The sequence below is a fragment of the Taudactylus pleione genome, unplaced genomic scaffold (assembly GCF_031769625.1).
Source record: "Taudactylus pleione unplaced genomic scaffold, aTauple2 ptg000139l, whole genome shotgun sequence".
NCBI classification, from domain to species: domain Eukaryota; kingdom Metazoa; phylum Chordata; class Amphibia; order Anura; family Myobatrachidae; genus Taudactylus; species Taudactylus pleione.
This window is the reverse complement of record NW_028284541.1, coordinates 1,376,116-1,396,257: the sequence shown is the minus strand read 5'-3', so window position 1 is coordinate 1,396,257 and position 20,142 is coordinate 1,376,116. Positions and strand designations below refer to the sequence as shown.

General features: G+C 45.9%; 2 protein-coding genes and 1 long non-coding RNA gene across 5 annotated transcripts in view; 1 reads left to right on the top strand and 2 right to left on the bottom strand.

The window, feature by feature from the left end:
- Positions 1 to 408: 408 nt before the first annotated feature.
- Positions 409 to 7,151, bottom strand: SIVA1 (SIVA1 apoptosis inducing factor). Of its 2 annotated transcripts, none has more exons than XM_088473747.1 (4): positions 6,949 to 7,151; positions 4,814 to 4,975; positions 2,302 to 2,461; positions 409 to 870 (listed from the first exon to the last, which is right to left on the bottom strand). In XM_088473747.1, exons 1-4 carry the CDS (start codon positions 7,064 to 7,066, stop codon positions 813 to 815), a joined length of 498 nt encoding a protein of 165 aa, XP_088329873.1. In that variant the 5' UTR covers positions 7,067 to 7,151; the 3' UTR covers positions 409 to 812. The 2 variants fall into 2 exon arrangements, with proteins under 2 accessions (XP_088329873.1, XP_088329872.1); XM_088473746.1 differs by having other exon boundaries at positions 2,302 to 2,458; positions 6,949 to 7,134.
- Positions 7,152 to 10,350: 3,199 nt separating this feature from the next.
- Positions 10,351 to 14,427, top strand: LOC148522763 (uncharacterized). Of its 2 annotated transcripts, XR_015878507.1 has the most exons (5): positions 10,351 to 10,428; positions 10,518 to 10,569; positions 11,319 to 11,443; positions 13,839 to 14,004; positions 14,093 to 14,427. It is a non-coding gene; the product is annotated as an uncharacterized LOC148522763 (long non-coding RNA). The 2 variants fall into 2 exon arrangements; XR_015878508.1 differs by lacking the exon at positions 10,518 to 10,569 and having other exon boundaries at positions 10,382 to 10,428.
- A 1,751-nt stretch (positions 14,428 to 16,178) lies between these two features.
- ADSS1 (adenylosuccinate synthase 1) overlaps positions 16,179 to 20,142 on the bottom strand; it is an 83,199-nt gene continuing 79,235 nt past the window's right edge. The window contains exon 13 of the mRNA XM_088473745.1: positions 16,179 to 16,427. Coding sequence (XP_088329871.1) covers positions 16,375 to 16,427 — 53 coding nt within the window. The 3' untranslated portion in view covers positions 16,179 to 16,374. The remainder of the gene's footprint in view (positions 16,428 to 20,142) is intronic.

Genomic DNA, 20,142 nt, shown 5'->3' with positions numbered 1-20,142 from the left:
GATTGAACACCTTGCCATAAGGCAAAAAAGTGAAAAGTGGCTCGGGGAACGAAATTTTGATTCCATGGCCAGGAAACTCCCCAGAGCTTAATCCCATTGAGAACTTGTGGTCAAATCCTCAAGAGGCGGGTGGACAAACTAAATCTCACAAATTCTGACTAACGCTAAGCATTGATTAGGTAAGAATGGGCGGCCATCAGTCAGTATGTGGCCCAGAAGTTGAGTGACAGCATACCAGGGCGAATTGCAGAGGTCTTGAAAAAGAAGGGTCAACACTGCAAATATTGACTTTACATAAACTTAATGTAATTGTCAATAAAAGCCTTTGACACTTGCAAGCATTTCATAATTCTACTTCAGTATACCATAGTAACATTGACAAAGGTCTAAAAACACTGAAGCAGCAAACTTTGTGAAAACCAATACTTGTATCATTGTCAAACACTTTGGACATGGCTGTACAGGTAGGTACGCAAGAATCTGCACTTTGAACAGGACTTCCGAGTCAGTGCAAGTGTAATCAAAATGACATTAAGTATGATTGTACAAGTCTGTACCTAAATTTTTAGACCATAAGCAATGTCCAGGGATTTAGAAACACGACTTACAATTCCATTCATATAACAAGATAAGGCAGATCAGTAAGACAGCACTGCCACCTAGTGGCCATGGTTAGTTTTTTTTTTAATAAACTTTATTAAATCTCAATTTTAGATATAAAATACATACAAAATATTGATATAAAAAATTACAACTGTACAGAGAAATATAAAACACATACAACATGCAGTGTGCAGGACCAATCTCCTTGTTTACACTTCATATATAGAACATGCCGTGCAGAACACTTGCTCACCAAGATCACCGTCACTAAAATAAGGAAACAACATTTTAGATACAGACCAGCATCAGCGTCTGTACAGTGTGAAGCACAATGTATAAACAGGAATTTTTATGGCAGGGGTATCAACATGTGGCCCTCCAGCTGTTGTGCAACTACAAATCCCAGCCAGTTTCAGCATGCCCTAGTAGCAACATTGACAGGCAATGCTGGGATTTGTAGTTCAACAGTTGGAGGGCCACATGTTGAATACCCGGTTTATGGATTTCATTTTGGTTTAGCCTTTGCGCAAAGTCATGAAATCCATTTCAACTTATGTTAAAAGTGGATACAATGCTGAAACAAAAGACACATATCTGTTGGGCCAGAAGTTACACAATAGCTAGATCCATTTATGTAAGACCAGTGCTCGGTTGCTTACTTTAATGACATGTGGTGACAAACGCTATACAGCTTATAAAGAGCTAGGAGCACAACAGCCCACTAAAGCTTTCCAGAGAAATGAGAAGTTTGCTACTGCACAGTCACTGCTGACAGAATACTACTGGGGTTTGCCTCCACTCAATGCATACAAGATCACCCGTGTACTGCACCCTCCACATGAAACAAATGCCACAACCATGTGCTATGGGAAATAATAACTGGTCTTAATCACTCAATATTCATTCATTCTACAGCAGTTTCACAGCGTGTTTACCTCCAGGCATTACACGTCATTTGGTAAGTAACATACAACTCAAAATAAGCTCCATGTCAGGCGACAGCTGCAGACACTGCAACCAGTGACAGAGCTTGCTGAAGTCACATGGTATCAGACAGGCACCACTGGCTCATGCATGGTCAGTGGACAGCACCCTGTTCATAGCACTTGGTCATCACTGGATAGGTGCTACACTCTGAATGTTCTGCCAACAGACTGTCAATGGGAGTTTGCAAATTGAATGACAAGGAGTCAACAGAAAAATTAAAGTAACCATTATCTGTTTATTTGGGGAAGGGGGTTAATACAAATATTTTTTTTTTGTTGGCACCTTGGGCAGCCATTCTTCAGTTACTTTATTGGCCACGATGACCAATTCTTCACGCCACAATGCCTTTCCTGTACGTAACCTGGCACATTTCACATCATGCAACCTTCAATGAGGGTGTGGGAAAGGACCGTTCTAGGTCTCAGAAGCAGGATTTCAAGCTGGATAATTGGTGTAACAATTTAGCAGCACTGGTACAAATTCATGACTGGCCAGACAGAAGCACTTACGAGGTCATCCCTATGCATTGGGTCTCCTGCAGCAGCCATTAGTACAAATAAGGAGCTAGGACTGCTACACATGGAAAATATGGAGTTTCCAGTGAACTTACTTCTGCCACTTTTCTACTCTACTGGGGGGATGCTTACAGGACTCTTCAATTTCTATATCCACACAGAGCACATGGCAAGGGTTCTATAGTCAGATACTCACACGACAACAGTGCAGTAGGAGCAAGATACAGCGGAGCAGCAACTGCAGGACGTGCTACAATGTCTGCAGATGTACCGCTCACAGTGCTTGCACGCTTCCTTGTCGCCAACCGATCGGACACATGAAGAGCAAGCTTTTGATCCTCCCACAGGCAGTGCTGCTTAAAGAAAAGACATCTGTGCAGTCCCAAAATAAAAACTCTAACAACAACATTTTCATTCACAAGCTGCAGAATAAAACATATAGCTTTATAAAACTAAAGCAGTGGCTCCCAAACTGCCCTTAAGGCACCCCAACAGTCCAGGTTTTAAGGATAGCCAAACTTTAGCACAGATGGTCAAATCAAATTGACCGAGGCACTAATTAAGCAAACCTGTGCTCAATTATAGATATCCTTGAAACTTGGACCTAGAGGGCGCCTTGAAGGCAGAGTTTGGGAAACACTACCCTAGAGGTTTGTTTGTCTACAGCCTCTACTCAAGAGCCAACTGGCTGACAGGTATTCCTTGAGTTTTTTTTGGAGGTTTTTTTTTTTTTTTGGAACGGGGTAATTTATTATAGCGGCACTTAACATGCCGCTATAACGCTTCTCCTTGGCGAAGCAGGAAGCACTACTGATGAGATGTATGAACATCTCATCGGCCAGAGAGGGGGAGCGTTAACCCCCCCCCCTCCAGCGCTACCCGCTCAAGACTGCAGCGCATCAGCCTAGTGCTGATGCGCTGTGTCTCAGTCCCAGCCGGCTCCACTGAGCATGTGCGGGATCTCGCAAGAATCGCGAGATCCCTGCGTGCCTCCTTGGAGCCAGCAGCCGCCGCAGCGCTGTCCCTTCTGCGGGTATAGGGCAACGCCAGGCTGTCGCTGTTGATAGCGACAGCGGGCGGAAGAGTCAGGCGATACGACCATTCATACATGGCCCAGGCTATCGGCGCTGCTATCTTGTAGATAGCAGCGCCGATAATGACAGGGGTGCATAGTGCCCCTGTCATTTACCGCCAAACCCCTGATCATACATCGGGTAGAAGTGGTATAAGCGCACCGATGCCGCTTCTGAGCGTCTTACATCTCTCCCAATGGATAAAACTAAAGAGGTAGACATTTAATACAGGCTGTATCAGTAAGCGAACCAAGTTAGGGTGTTAGAAAAACACACACACACACACACTAAATTCAGGAAGCTTTGTGTGTATCTGAACGTGTGAAGAGGTCCTAAATAAGTACAGCACATTTTAGGTTTTGCAGTCCAATAGCACCAAGGCAGAATACTTTGTGTCCGGTCAGCCATACAAAACATGACAGCCAATCACATAACACTGTAGTAAGACATCGGTGGAAGCATGGCTGTCAGTGTGAGCCTAAAGGCTGCTCATGTAAGGCAGTGTGGTTCTCAACCCTCAAGTGTGACCAACAGGTCATGTGTTAAGGATTTCAGTCTATGGAAGCAAACTAGATAATTACTGACCCAGCAGAATAGATTAACTCACCTGTGCAGGATTTAAGAAATCTACAAAAAAAAAACAAACAAAAAAAAACACAGGACCTGCTGGTAGTATTTGGGGACTAGGGATAAGAACCACTGGTTAAGGAAAGCGGTCCTAATCATTCAATAACCTACCCAGGACAAAGGGCAACGTTGGGAAATATAACCTAAGAGACCATAGGACTCATTTGCAAACAATTTCTGGCCAAAATTTGCTCTAATCAGGCATTTTATGGCTAGTACTGCATTAGACAGATAAAAGCTAATGGCCAATTGGTTGTCGTGATTCAGTGCACACTTAGCACTTCAATGCAATGTTAAATACGTCACTAGCAGATTAGGTGTGTAGCATATGCTGCAGTTGTCAGCTGGACAGATGCATCTTATTGCGCAGTGTAAAAGTGCCTGGATAAAAGTCTGTGGCACGGTGAGTGTTTCTCCATAACCAGGAGGCCCAGCGACAAACAATTCTACACAAAACCAAATACAGTGTGCATTTAGACATGGTCTAAAAATTAGGAGAGATGTACAGCTGTGCAGTAGTGGTATCCCCAATTACCAGTAAAAGGAAAGTCTTCTCTATATGTACCATATAGAACTATCCTGGAAGAAAAGCACTAGGGAATTGTGCAGCTTTTGGGTTTCCAGGACATATCCTCAAGTCAGTCAAGTACATTACAAAACTCAGTATAGGACTGAGGGGAGGGGGTGGTCTGTCATCATCCCGAAAGTGTGAATCACAGCAAGTCTGGTTAAACTCATGTACTTGTATAGAGTTCCTAGGTGCTGGCAGGACCACAAACTGCTTTCAGTGGTGCTGAGTCCTCCTGAATACATAGATGTATGTAGTGAAGTATAGCAAGCCTAACCCAATCATGTGTGTTCACATACAGCAAATACCAGAGGCACAAGCACCCCAATCAGTCACGTTACCATGGGGTCAAAGACCGGCAACATGCCATTTTAGGCAATTAATATAGCAGCAGTCACACAACATTGTGCCCAACACTCAGAAGTTCCAGTGATCCTTACATGTCTGAGGGGCTCTGTGCAGCTTTCCATCTTGTCCAATAGTGGTCTGTCCAGTCAGTAATTCATGCACAGGATTATCTCCTTCTGGATTATTCTTATTTTGGTGCGCCTGACTCCCCATAATGGCTTTCGCACCACTGAACAGAAGTTTTTTTGTTCTTGCTATAAAAAAATAAAAAAAATAAAAAAAATATGATGAATATATTAGCATCACAGACAATAAGTAACATTAGTGTCTTGCATGTCTTCCCTCGGTAACTTAACAATTGTACAGCAATAAGATTAAAAGTATGTTACAGGATTTAAATAGCCAAAAGTAAAACAAATAAAAGAATGCGAGTGTCCTTAGTTTATCCTAACAACTAACTGAAGTACCCGGAGTCACCCGGTTCAATTTATTATGCAATGCCATCCAGCTGGATGATTTGCAACTGTACTGGTATATTTATGTGTTTTATATGATTTGTTTAAATTTCAAATAACTTGAGTGGAAAAAAAAAATAAAAAATGTTATTCAGTTTATGCACATTATCCACCTGCCCCTCCTTTATTCAATTCAAATTTGTCCCCCCTTCATAATTTTCTATTGCAGCCCTGATCAGAAGTAAAGGTGACAATTTTTAAGTTTGAGTCAAAATGTGAGAGCCAAGTATCAATGATAAGTGATGGTGCAATATACAGTGGCATGAATCAAACCATTCAATTACTGATCACTAGGGCGATACGACAGAATACCTACATGAGCAGAATTCTGGTTCCAAAATATTATGCAATAAGGAGATGATACAATTGCCTGTGGAGGAGAGCAGAAATGTACAATAGATCCTCATTTGGGGCACTCAAACAGTAGTTTGAACACCCTAAGCAGGGCTTTAGAGGTTTTGATCATTTCACATGGCCAAATCATGTCTAATTAGGCATGACAAGTGCAATGGGCCCAAAAACAAGTTGAATTTCAACACGGGACACCCATTAATTAGGGCACCTTAGAGAAAAAACAAACAAAAAAAACACACACCCCTACAAATCACCCTCAGTGTTAAATACGTCAATTGCAATAGAAGTTGCTGATACTACACAAGTATGAAATACTGACAGTCAGGATCCCGACACTTATTGGTCAGTATGCTAACCCTCCCTCTCTCCTAATACTCCCTCTTTGGTGCCCTACCCTAACCTCCCCCTCTAGTGCCTAACCCTCCCCCTAAAACCCCACTACTTACCTACAGCATCCTGGCAGTCACAATGCTGGCACTGGGATTCAGACCGACGTCAGTATTCCGGTACCGGCAATGTAAAGCTGCATCCCGACTGCCGGGATGCCGAACGCATCCAGTTAAATAAAGCCACAAATCCCAAGTTCTGTGAATAAATGACTAAATCAGCCAAGTTGCAAGAAACTCCAAAGCAGCTTTGTAACTATTTAACCCACAGCTTCTACTGTATTCTTATTTATACACATTCACAAGTACCCACTATAGACTACATTATATAATCCGATGCAAAACATGTAACCAGCCTCTGCTTCATAGGCAACAGGCATCGCCAGGCCTCCAGCTGTTGTGGAACTACAAGTCACATCATGACCTGCCAGACTTTGGCAATTAAAGTAAAGACCCCTCATTTCAGAGCCATAAAACCCCTGAACGCAGCATGACCATGCTCCTCGCCCCTAGGTGCATGCCGCCATTTAACAGGAGGGTATTATACATGCATTTCCATTACAGCACCCAGCTCAAGTTCTGCTCCTGGAAGAGAAGTGGGAAAAGTTCAGTCACTGTCCCTATAACAAGCACCAAGCTAGAAATGAAGCTGAAATCCACAGGCTGCTTCCAGCACTTATGGAACTACAGGTCCCAGCATAGCTAAACAAAGATAGGCGGTCATTCTGGGACATGCACTCCAAAAACCTGCGGCCCTCCAGCTGCTGCGGAACTACACATCCCAGCATGCCTTGCCACAGCTTTGCTGAGAGGGCATGTAAAACCCGACAAGGCATGCTAAGATGTGTAGTTCCACAGAAGCGTACGGTCCCCAACACTATAGAATAGAAGACCACCTTGAGGAACTACAAGTTCCAGCATGCTCTGGCCTAGCAGAGAGCTAGTATGGCTGCATCTAGACCGCTCTCTCACCAAAGATCTCCCGCTTGAAGTGCTCGCCGCACACGCCCTGGCTCAGCTCCTTCTGGGTGATGTGAGTCTTTAGTTGCGGCGGGGCCAGGCTCTCGAACGGGTACGAGCGTTTCGGCATAGCGACTGCTGGAGAGACCTGCCTGAGCCTGCACTGAGAGTCCCAAGCGCGCCAACCCCTGTCAGCTCTCTGCGCATGCGCAAAATTCGCCTTTACAGCAGCTCTGGCGTTACGTCACGCGTTCCCCCAATCAGAGATCGAGGTGGGAACGACACCCGGCAACTGATTGGCTAGTAGTGAAATATGGGCGTTTCCATAGTCACCTGTAGGCTGAGTGAGTGTTTATGTTTACATTAAAGAGAGAGAGTCGTCAACTTGTCAGGATTCCGACATCAAAGAGTCTATTTATGATTAACATTTCCAATTCCGACAGCAGCCACAACCCCCATAGGTTTCTACAGTGGTTGGGAAGCTGCAAGATTTCAAAAAATATTTTTGCAAAGGCAAAAAAAGAAAAAAATCCTTTTTGGGGCACTCTTATGTGAGTAGTGTCACTAGTCACATAAGAGTGCCCCAAAAAGGATTATTTTCTTTTTTTGCCGTTGCAAAAATATTTTTTGAGCTATAACACTACATTTATTCCAGGGAGCACCACCAACATTTCATTGTTGATATGGATATATATATATACCAAGAATAATTTACAGTTGGTCATAATACTTTATATATTATAATTTTTCCTGTGCGGGATCTATTTTCCCCTTTTTCCCCCATTCCCCTTATTATATGAAGCTGTCAGATTTACCAAGGTTTGGCCCCAGTAGCTTACACCATCTGAAGACGGCATTGTGCTGCTGTAGCCTATGGGGCTACACTTTGCAAAATTTACCAGGTGAGGGTGGGATCCTATCAACCTCCTAGGGATAACATCGGAAGCTGATGGTTAGCAACAATCGATGTTTCCGATTCGATGGAAGCACTTTTTCCATCGAATTCCGGGAATTCGATGGTTGCCAGCCATCGGATGAAATTTTCCGATGCCCATCTGATAACTGGCTGTGACAGGGGAAGGGCGGAAGATAGTGCACACCGCTTCTCTGCATAGCAGAGCAGTGGATGAACAGCAGAAGAATAGGGATGGATATCGACCATCGATTATTCAAAATCGATGGTTTATGGCTGGTGTTGAATATTTTTACCATCGATGGCTAAGAGCCAATGGTTCATAGCCATCGATGAACGAGTGGAAGTCAATGTTTTTTTTTCCCTTGACGGGATGGAGCTTAGCCCCGCCCCCGGCGCTGCTAAGCCTTGCCCCTGTTTTCTGATTGGCCCGCGGCCCACCATTCAGGGGTGCAAACCATCGATGGTTCACCATAGATGGTTTGTGTGCAATCGATAGTAACCACCGATTAACCCATCAATGAACACCCCACCGATGGCCATCCCTACGCACGGCATCTATTCTCAGTGTAGGGAGAGCCTGGGGGCAGCCCAGCATCTTGGAGAGTGCTGAGCACGCCCCCACAGTGATGTGGCTGTGGGGTGCCACAAGGCTCCGCCCCTTTTCGGACGGTATCATAACCATTGCGATGGTTATACTATCGAATTGTTGCGATGGCTAGCTGCCATCGCATCGCATGATTTAATGTCAGAAGCCCACCAACCATTTGATGCCGGTCTTCCAATGTCCATCCCTAGTTCTTCCTGAACCCTCCCTGGTAATGGCCGCCGCGCATGCGTGGTCAGTAGAATGCGCATGCACAGAGGTCCCAATAGAGGAGTGAAGAGAACACTGAAACGGTTACTTCACTCCGAGCATATTGCAGGGACGGGCTCCTTTGGAAGTCTCTGTCCCTGCATGTGCTATTTAATACATTCAGGCACTATTATCGCATACTGCAATGCATCATGAGTGCTAATATCGCGCTCAGATCGCATTGAGTATATGATAATTGATAAATGGGCCCCTAAATCATATAGCCATCATATCACAACCTTTCGATGGCATAACAAGTAATGGTTTTAGTGTGTGCATGTGCAGAAGTATTTAGAGCTTTGTGCACGCGCACATTAGCTAAGCTGCAGACACCACTTCCTGAATGGGAAGAATATTACCGGGAATCGGCAGTTCTGAGTGTTGGGTGTGGGGCCTAATTAACCCCGCCCCCTAGTTTAAATATGCATAATAGTGGTGATTTCCAGCGAGAGTTGGCGGGGCTTAACAGCGCAATTTCCACAAGGGGGCGGGGCTTAACAACACGATCCAGACAGCCCCGCCCCCAACTCTGCCTACCTGCTTCATCTCTCTGGGCTTCTCCCAGGGAGGAATATTAAATAGTTGGCAAGTATGCCCTAAAGTTGATACAAGATTTAGGGGCAGAATCAATTAGTCACGACCTGCTGCCAGCAGCTCACGCTGTGTGCATATCACATACCTCCCAACATTTTGTACAGGACTCCTCGTGCGTAGAAGGCGCACGTTGCAGTAAGGGCTGGAGGGCGGTACAATAATGAGTGTCTGCAGGCAACAGTGAAGCATGGTGGAGGTTCCTTGTATGTTTGGGGCTGCAAATGGGGATTTGTTCAGGATTAATGGTGTCCTCAATGCTGAGAAATACAGGCAGGTACTGATTCATCATGCAATACCCTCAGGGAGACGTTCGATTGGCTCCAAACTTATTCTGCAGCAGGACAATGACCCCCTTGCATTTTGTTAATTAATAAAAATAAACTATTAACACTTCTATTTTTGAAAGCATTCATACTTTTCAGCATTTTTTCCTCACCTGCCTAAAACTTTTGCACAGTGCTGTATATTATGCTTTTTTATGTTTGTCTTAGCAAATATTTTCCCAGATGGAGAGTGTTTTATGCTCCAGAGGGTTTTTAAAGTTTTATTGAATCCTAACAGCGAATGCGCATTTGACAAGCAAAATAAATGGCCGTACAAATGTGACAAATGGCAAATATTGGGCACATATACTGCCAATATAGAGACATACATAATTTAAGATGTGCACAGTTTCAGCATATAGGAGTAAATACTCTATTTTGCATGCGTTTATTTTAACGTAAATTACGCCCATTTTGCCACCAACAATGCATCAGCACCACAGTTTCAATATAGTAAACACGTTTAAGTCTCCACCAAATTGCTAAAAATAAGTCATCAAGGTTTGGAGAACTGAGACAAACCCATGAAATTAAATATTAACACATGCCACAGAATATTCTTTTCATTTAAATAATTTAATTATGTTTTCTGTCTAAAAATAGTAATTTCAAAGGTTCTAATTATAGTGCGGTCTGTGATCCGCCTTCTACAGAGAGCATTACAGCTTTTATTCTATCCCATTCTCAAATACAGCGACTCCTTGTTCCAGTCCTGGCAACCTTCATGTGTTGTATCCAGGTGACAGACACAACAAACTACTCATAGAACATAGAGCCGACTTATTTCCAGCCAGCGGAGCTCACAAGTAAGACATAATCTCTGACACGTGTATTTATAGCCATTTTTATTCTGCGATATGACCTTTATATTTAATCTTTTGTTATTTCTCTTCAGACAGTCTCGATAATTGTGACAAGAAAATAAACAGAATCGTCAGATTACAAATGTATGTGGGTAGGGGGAGAGTACAATAAAAAGTGCTGTATCAATGTTATTGGGCATATCCACTATACGATTAATGAATGATAATTACATTGTTATCGTTCAATCGTTCATTATACTGTGCAGTGGATATTGGGCCTGATTCAGAGCCGCTCGCAAAAGCGAGCGCTCGCTCTGAATCAGGACGGACGCTTGTTTTTTTAAACCTCTAATAGAGTCCGAAGCTCACTACTGACATCACTCGTGATGTCAGTAGGGCCGCCCTCAAACGGCAGGCGTTCCTTCAGGAACGCCTCCGTTTGACCAGCCACCCCGCCTACAAAACAGGGTGAGCTGTCAATCAACATCGACAGCCGCCCCGTTTGTAGCGAGCCCCAGAGTAAGTGAATTTCTCACTCGTTCCGGGGCTTGCGCACTCGCATTGCACATGCCGTACGTGCGCAATGCCCCAACATCGACCCGCTTTCAAGCAGGTCTGAATCAGGCCCATGGTGCCCACACTGAATGATATGTCGTTCAGTGCCGGCACCCTCCCTCATCCCCGAACACGCACAACCTGATGATAACGTCAGGTTGGACAGTAGGTTCGGGCGATGACAGATGCCAACAACGACCAGCGGGAGCGCGCAACGCTGGTCGTTGCCAGCATATCCACTGAACGATATTGCGGACGATGAACGATATTCATTTATATCGTGTAGTGGATACGCGCCTTAACCTTTATAATTTACATTTTTCATTTCATATAATTAGATCGGATCCAAAACCGTAAACCAGCTGTATTCTGTTTTGGTTATTGGCACCGTTACTGTTCACATCCCAAGCATGGACATAGAAAGGGGCATATTACGGAAACAAACTCATAATACAGCGCAAAGGTATAACCAACATTTATTTATAATCCCTCTTACATGTTGTATACGCATTTTTATCTTTACTTTACACTTTCTCTATAACGTATGGTTTGTGTGTGTGTATATATATATATATATATATCAGAGGTGTCCAAACTTTACTTTGAAGAGTGCCATTTAAAAAAAAAAAAAAAAATTACTTTGAATGTAGGGCCAAAAAATGTTCTTCGCAAGGAAGAGATTTTCAGCACTAAAACAATTAGATTCAAGATTGTGGGCCTGATTCAGACCCGGTCGCGAGCGCTGAGCGCTCGCAACCGGGTCGATGTTTGCCCACTGGGCATGCGCATGACGGAGCCGGCTCCGTCGTGCGCATGCGCGAGACCCGGCTAGCAACGGGTGCTCCGTCGCTCCGGGTCTTGCACCAGAGGGGGTGAGCTATCGATGGTGATTGACAGCTCGCCCTGTTTGGTAGGCGTGGACAGGGGGTGGCTTCACAAACGGAGGCGTTCCCAAGCGAACGCCTGCCGTTTGTGGGCGGCCCCACTGACATCACCAGTGATGTCAGTGGGAGAGCTTCTGGCTCTATTAGAGCCAGAAGCTGTCTGGGGCTTGCGGCCACGAGACCCTACCACAAGGGTCCCGTCGCAAGCCCGATGGTCGCGATGGTCTTGACCATCGCGACCATCAACCTGGCCGCTCGCTATAGCTGTGGGTGGTCATCTACAGCTAAGCGAGCGGCCAGGAGGCAGCTCCAAAAAAAACAAAAAATGCCCTGATTCAGAGCGAGCGCTCGTTCAGAGCGTCCGTCTCTGAATCAGGCCCAGTGTCCCAAGTTCATATTATGTCATAGTGTAATGCCCCCAGTTGAAAAGAAGTGACCAGTTTTAACCACACGTGCCAACTCTCTCGCAATGGCTGGGAGGCTCCCAAAAATGGGGCGGCGCTCCCGCACCCCCACAGGGGGTGGCCGCCACACCCTGCACAACCCCCCCCCCTTACTGGAAGGGGGCGATGGCGCGATTTGCGCTGAATTGCATCACCGTAGCCCCACCCCTGCTTTCTTTGCAATGCCTGTAGTCTCGGCATAGTATATGGGAGGGGGCATGATGACATGACCATGGCGCACTACCCACCTATGACGTCACCACGCACATTCTGCGCCGACCTGTTTTTACCTCCCTTTAGCTCAGATATCTCATACTAGGTAGAATGGATAGGAGAGTTGGCAGCTCTACCGTAACTGGGGGTGTGCGAGCAGTGTCGCCGTAGAGTGCAGGGCTCTGATGGTGCCACCATCGCTGTTCTATGGCCCTTCTGGCTAGCAGGGTGCCTGCAATGGCACCCTGTAGCCTGGATCGTTGCTGCCTTGCTACCCTGTACAGCCTTCCGGAGCGTCCTCAGGAAGCTCTGGGCAGTGCTGTACTTCCTGGTGCTGGCGGCCTCACCCCCTCGGCGTGATGTCATGACATCTGCCCGTCAGGAGGTGTCAGCACAGAGCACAAGGCCAGCTAGTTATGGCACTGGCAGGTAGAGAAGAATGGACATTACGGACAGGAGAGTTGGAAGTATGGATAGGAGAGTTGAATGTGGGGACAGGGGCGCCGAGAGGGGGGGGGAGCGGGTACAGATTACCCGGGCCCGAGCTTCCTGAGGGGCCCTGCAGGGGCATCGGATCCGATGCCGCCCCCCCTCACAGCAGCCCAGCACACGGCATGTGTTGAGCTGCAGTGGAGACTGCTCGTGGCTGCTGGCAGCAGCCACAGCAGTCTCCTATGCCTGTGGGGGGGAGCGATCACACTGATCACGCCCCCCTGGCTTTGCGCTGGGCTGAGGGGGCTCAGAGCGCCCCCCTCCCCAGCGCGCAGCACCACTTCACGGCTCTGCACAGTTGTTTTATTTTTTTTGCCAGGAAGGGGGCGTGGAAACGCCTCCCGTGATTAGGCCATGCCCCCTATTACCCGGGCCCGCCACGGCTCTCAGCAGGCCTGTTTGGGGACAAACACCTGCTATGGCGCTGTGCTGATATCCAAGTTTGGCTGTAAAGCTGACAGTCTTGTGCACGGCTCTGCAATAACAGGCTGCGGGTCTGTCACCCACATCACTGCCAGGCTGTCCCCTTTCGGCCCTAGTAGTAACTCCTGCTAAGTCCTCACTTACTGATGGGCAGGCCACTCCAATGTCCAAACGTCAGCAAGGACAGATTGCAACAGGTTGTGGGCCGCATTTGGCTCCCAGGCATTGGTTTTGAGTCACTCCTGGTGTATTGTATGTGTGTGTGTGTTTATAATGTAAATACCTATATGTTGCTTAAAAATGTCTGTTCTTTTTCTACGCTACCGACCCACATTTTTATTATTGTCATGGTGATTTATAGTAAAAGTAACAAAGTATTGGTGTGTTTTGTGCATGTGTAAAGTATTGCAGGTAGAACTGTACATTTCGAGTCCCAGCAGAAGAGTCTGATCAGCACTGACGAAGTTACTTGCCGCAAAAAATCTGAGGTTCCTTTAGATGTTTATGGTAAACCTGAAATTCATCGGTGGAGAACAGCTTACGATGAGGCGTATAATATGGATAATCAGGTTCGGTTCTGTTTTGTATTTTTTCTGGTCCCGTTTTTCTCTCTCAGCAGAATGTTACTTTAAAGACAGTATGTTTCTTGGATAACAGGGACGGTGGAAATGACTGAGAAGCTGGCAGGTGTAGGTGAAAGGAGCCACAGCTATTACTATGACTGCGATGCAATTATTCTCTGACAGTGGAAAAAGATGATGGAAATGTAATTTCATTAGGACAAGGACTCACAATGCAATGGAGCCTCATTCTATATCACTCAAAATTTAAACCCTGTCTCAGCCTCTTGGAAAACTTGGCTTAATGGGTTGATCCAGTTAATAAAAATTTGAATAACTGAAGCTCCTAACGACACTGCTCTCATGCTCAAATGCGAAAAACAGAATCTTTGTATTCTCAATATTACAAATAATATGTTTTTGAAGACTGATAAATTTCCTCGAATTACTGGCCAGTACTAGTGTAAAAATACCTGCTTTCATATGTTGCACAGCTATCTTTAGGTATGCTTTATGCAGCACCAAAATAAAGTTGCACGTTATCCTTTGTGTTACAAAGAGGCAGGGCCGCATTGCAGGGCAGGGCCGCATGGATGTTTGTTGGGGCCCCAGGGCAACTAAGTTGTAGGGCCCCCCTCCAATAAAGTTGACACCCTGCCATTATGCCCCTTACCTTGTCCTACAGTGCTCCCCACCTATATGCCCCATGGTGCCCCCCCCAATATGGCCCACAGTGCACCCCTATATGCCACATGGTGCCATCTCCGACAGAATCAGTATGAAATACCAATGGCTGAATAGACGGCGGTTCTCATACCAATGCTGAAATCCCGATCAGCTACAATCCCGACTGTGGCCGGTAAGTAACTTAACCCTCCCCTGTCCCCCCACAATCCTTCCTTGGCAGTGCCTAACCCTAAAACTCCCATGGTGGTGCCTATGCCTAAGTCCCCCTGGGGGTGCCTAAACCTAACCCCCCCTCCCCGCACCCTAAACCTACCCCTCCCGGGGGGGAGGTGCCTATCTTTAGTTCCGGGTCGGGCTTCTAATGTCGGGATTCCGATGGCCGGTAATCTAACTGCATCCCATCTCTGACTATATGCCCTACTGTATGGAATACAGAGCCCCCAGTGCCCCTGATTACTCAGCTACTGTGGCTGGCTCCTCTTAAATGCTTCTGGCGCTGACAGCGCTGTCAGTGCTGCGTATAATGCGGGGCGGCTGCCGAGTCCCCTCACCACCGTCACGAACGGGATGTGCCATGTGATGCTGATGAGGGAGCTCAGGAACCGCTCTGCGCTGTATGCAGCACTGACTGTGCATGCAGAACACAGAGTCACAGCAGCCCCCATCAGGAACAGGTTCATCTGTTCTTGCCAATTGCAGGGTCACACTGACACGATGTGGGGACCCCTCTGTGTGAGGGGGCCCCGGGGCGTTTGCCCCTGTCACTCACCCCTTAACCCGGTAGGAGCCCACTAATGCTTGTTGTACCTTGAGGCTTAACCTGGGTGCAAACCTGACCGGGACTAGATCATTTTTTGATTCTAAAAACGATCATAAGATCATTTGATTTCAAGCATACACTCTACACAATTATCGAGCAGAGAAGAGGCACATCAACTAAGGTGACATTTAAACATGAACATGAACTATAGGCAGGAGTCGGAGTCAGACGGGCAGAATTTCATGCACACTACATTGTCTGCCAGATGAATGTTATGCAGCACTCCTTATATCGGGACTCAATACTACTGTCTGGCTACATGTGCAATGTACACGCTCTCAGATTCTCGAAACGAATGGTTGGAAATTGGCTTTTCGCCCCGATTATTGTATAGTGTGTACCCAGCTTTAGAAATACCATAGATTCTACAAGTCCTAGGGGTAGATTTACTAAAACTTCTAAAGCAGACAAGTGGTGGTGTTACCCTTACCAACCAATCAGATTCTATCATTTTTTAGAAGGCAATAGAGGAATGATAGCTTGAATCTGATTGGTTGATTTAGGCAACACCTCCACTTGTCTGTCTTAGAAGCTTTAGTAAATCTACCCCCTAGGCTTAAATGCTTGACTAGATCTAGATGGACACCTTAGTAGTCACATAAATGTGTAGTTTACAAATTGTGTAGATACAATTTTTTTTTTTGTACTTTACTAATTTAACACAATTTTTCAAAAGTATTATACAAAAAAAAAATCTTTATTTCAAACCAATTTTATTTAGATTATCATAGGCAGTCACAAAGTGTACCAAAGTGGAAAGCAGTCTCACAGCAGGTCCAGAATATGCTGTAGTACACACTATTCACTACCGTCACTGACAGTGCTCTTGTCTTGCGCTGAAATTGGGGTGTGGAATTCTAAAGTACCGAACTCTAGAACAGCTCAATCATAGATTCTCTTGATTTTCCAACGCCAACCCATTTCACTACAGTTAAAAACAAAGGATACATGTTATCTCATATAATAGTGAAGATAAAATGCATAAAAGTAATTGGAAACAGATGTATAATAATTCAGTAACACTAAAGCAGCAATGTCACATAGAAGTTTTTAATATTAAGTGCTTTTTAAGCATCTATCTAATAGTATTATTTCCCAACTGTCTACTAATCAATATCTTTTTTTAAAACATGTAAAGGCAGAGTGGGGAGTATTTTACAGTGAGATAGAGTTCAGAGGGGCATTCCAAGCCTCTCTGCCCATGTTTCAATTGACTGTGGCCATGGCAGTCAATTTATATTCTGGAAACTGTGCATAACTAGAAATAAATGAAACAATTAAAATTGTCAATCTTCTTCTGATAGCCTGCCACAAAGATTTATAATATGGGATTGCTGCTTTTACAAGTGTTGAATTGACTGCATTGTAAGAAAGGAGTTAATCTATTTTAACATAGTCTAAAATAAAGTCCCTGGTAGGCGTCTGTCTGTTTGTTCGGGCTAATCTCAAGAACCACTGGACGGATTTTGATGCAGTTTCTACACAATTCTATAGAGCATTTGTCGAGGAGGGTTTAGGTGTATGAAACATTAATGTATGACAAAAGGGAGCCGAGCAGTGACAAAACGGATGTCCGAGCGCTTTCTTGACTTACGCTGACTTACGCTGTTTACTGATAAAAAATGTTTAGTTTTTCCCTTTTTTTACCGTTCCTATTTAATTTATGTGAAAAACGATTCTTTAATTTTAAACTAGTCCGCTTTGTCATGACAGTAAATAAAGCACAGGGACATACACTTAAAGTGGCTGGAGTTGACCTAAGTTGAGACTGTTTTGCTCATGGACAACTTTACGTGGCCCTTTTGCGTGTCACGTCAAAACTAAATCTTTTCCTGTTGACGTCAGGAGGAAAAACGACTAATGTCGTCTACAAGACAGTCTTATAAGACCTCGGTTAAACAAGGCTGAGGAGTTTCTGGGATAGATATACTAAATGTCAGTTTTGCAAAGCCACCGATTATCGGCAGCTTTGACTGAATTTAAAACGGCAACAGGAATCAATGCTAAACAAGCCAGATATAGCATTCCTGTTGCCGTTTTCAGTCAAAGCTGCCGATAATCGGTGGCTCTGAAGAAAACGCCATTTAGGAAATTTACCCCTCTGTGTTCTATATACGTGTTTGTGTTTTGTCCGTCTTTTATTTAATATAGAAGTAAAAGTAAACATTTTAGTACTTTAAATATTAAGTGTGCCTCACCCTACGGAGTTCTGGGCCTGATTCAGAGTTGTACGCAATACCAATGTTTACTGGAGTTTAGCGATTATCAGTAAACGGCATACGCGTATAAATCGCACTAAATCACATGTCAAGATATATTACCATAGTTGCTCGCAGCAAGTTTTAACTCGCAGTTTGATTGACAGTCAGTGAGCCTTCGGGGAAGGTAGTGGGAGTGTCAGCACTGAACAAAGGTGCGTCGCAACTCTTTTTATAGGCGTCTCACCCCCCGCACCTGCGATCCCGTAAGCAAGACATAGGGCTCTGGTGTCTCAGTTCCTGCGGCCATTCTGAGGTACCATGGACTCAACTTAGGATGGTGATAATATGCCAAAAGTCACCTAAAAGTAGGCAACCCCTTATAGCAGTTGTTCTCAAACTCGGTCCTCAGGACCCCACACAGTGCATGTTTTCCAGGTCACCTTACAGAATCGCAAGTGAAATAATTAGCTCCACCTGTTGATCTTTTAAAATGTGTCAGTGAGTAATGAATACACTTGTGCACCTGCTGGGTGACCTGCAAAACGTGAACTGTGTGAGGTCCTGAGGACTGAGGGCCTGATTCAGAGCCGCTCGTAAGCGACCGCTCGTTCTCCCTGAGCGATGTTCGCACAGCTGCGCATGCGTATGGGTCGTAATGCGCATGTGCAAAACAGTCATTGCGGTCGGAAATAGTGCGCTTGTAAAAACAGCGAGGGACTGCTAATTTGATTGACAGAATGTACCGTTTGTGGGTGGTGACAGGGGAAGGTGCTTGAAAACGGGGGAGTGGAGATCTGAATGCAGGCGTGCCTAACGGTCAAAACGGGCGTTTAATGGGAGTGCATAATTAGTAAGGGAGAGTCATCGACCACGTCACTTGGTTGTCTTTTAGAACTGCTCGAAGTGATAGCGGGAAGAAAATCCTACCACAAGCACTGCGAGCAGTTCAGATGCCTTTCGATGTTCCCGATTAATCTAATAAATACCGGAGATGACGTGTGATGCGAACGGCAAAGTGTATGACACCCCCTGCTGCATTTGCGAACTCAGCACTGTGATGGAGGTGGTGGACAGCGCCGGGCGGCCGGACAGCTGAGTAAGCCTCAGCTTATTCAGGCTGGCCGGCCTGCGAGCCCAGAAGACTGCGTACGTCCACGCAGTCTCTGGGCTGGCCACTCCTGGAAAACGGAGCAGACACGCCCCGTTTCCAGGAATGCCGGCCGCCCCTGCACCGCCCCTTAAATGCCTCTACCTGTCAATCAGGCAGAGGCATTCACGGGCTTACGTGCGATTGAGCAGGATCCATTCTGCACACTCGCAGAATGGGTCTGCGTTCAGCAGTGCACTTGCGTGCACTACTGGATCAAGCCCGAGCTGGCAGTGAAATTGCAATTGGTTTGCAACTCTATGTACAAAAAGAGGGTCCTTCACAAAAGAGCAACTGGGACTATCTGTAGACGCCAAACCTGTAGTCTGAGGAATTTATGACCCTTAGGGACAACCACGCCCCAGTTTCTGTACTTTCCACACATTGGACCTCATTCAGACCCACTCGCAAGTGCTGAGCGCTCGCAAGCGGGTCGATGTTTAGGCCCTGCGCACGCGCAGCGGCCGCACTGCGTGTGCGCAAGCCCCAGAGCGAGAGAGAAATTCTCTCGCTCCGGAGCTCACTACAAAAGGGGCGGCTGTCGATGTTGATCGACAGCTCGCCCCGTTTTGTAGGCAGGGCGGGGGGGGGGTGGCTACACAAACGGAGGCGTTCCTTAAGGAACCCCTGCCGTTTTGTGGGCGGCCGCACTGACATCAGCAGTGATGTCAGTGGGGAGCTTCCTGCTCGATCAGAGCAGGAAGCTCCCTGGGGCTTGCGGTTGCCAAAACCCAACCTTAGGGTCTCATTTCAAGCCCCGATGGTTGCGATGGTCTTGATCATCGCTATCATCAACCTGGTCAGTCGCTAAAGCTGTGGGTGGTAACCCACAGCTTAGCTAGCGACCAAGAGGCCGCACTTCAAAACACAAGTGGCCGCCCACATTCAGAGCGACCGCTCGCATTTTGCGAGCGCCTCTGAATGAGGGCCATTGCCCTTTAGGCAACAACTTGTAGGAAGTGAAGAAGAAAAAATTTTCTGGGCTCATGTAATTGGATATAGCCTACCCTCCAACATTACCCATTCCATTAGGTACAAAGGGCCTGATTCAGAGCCGGACGCTATTTGCGCTCGCTCGTCCAGAAAATAGGGGTGGCTATTCAAATGAACCGTTCGCTCTTTGCGGTTTGTTCACGCCTCTAGGTCTGAATGAGCGAACAAAACTTGCGGTCGTTTTTTGAAAAAATACGCCCCCTGGCCGCTCGCATCCTACATCATGTCCGCTATTTATTAGATTAATCGATTACATCGACCAGCGTATGAACTGCTCGCTATTCTTGTGGTTGGTTTTT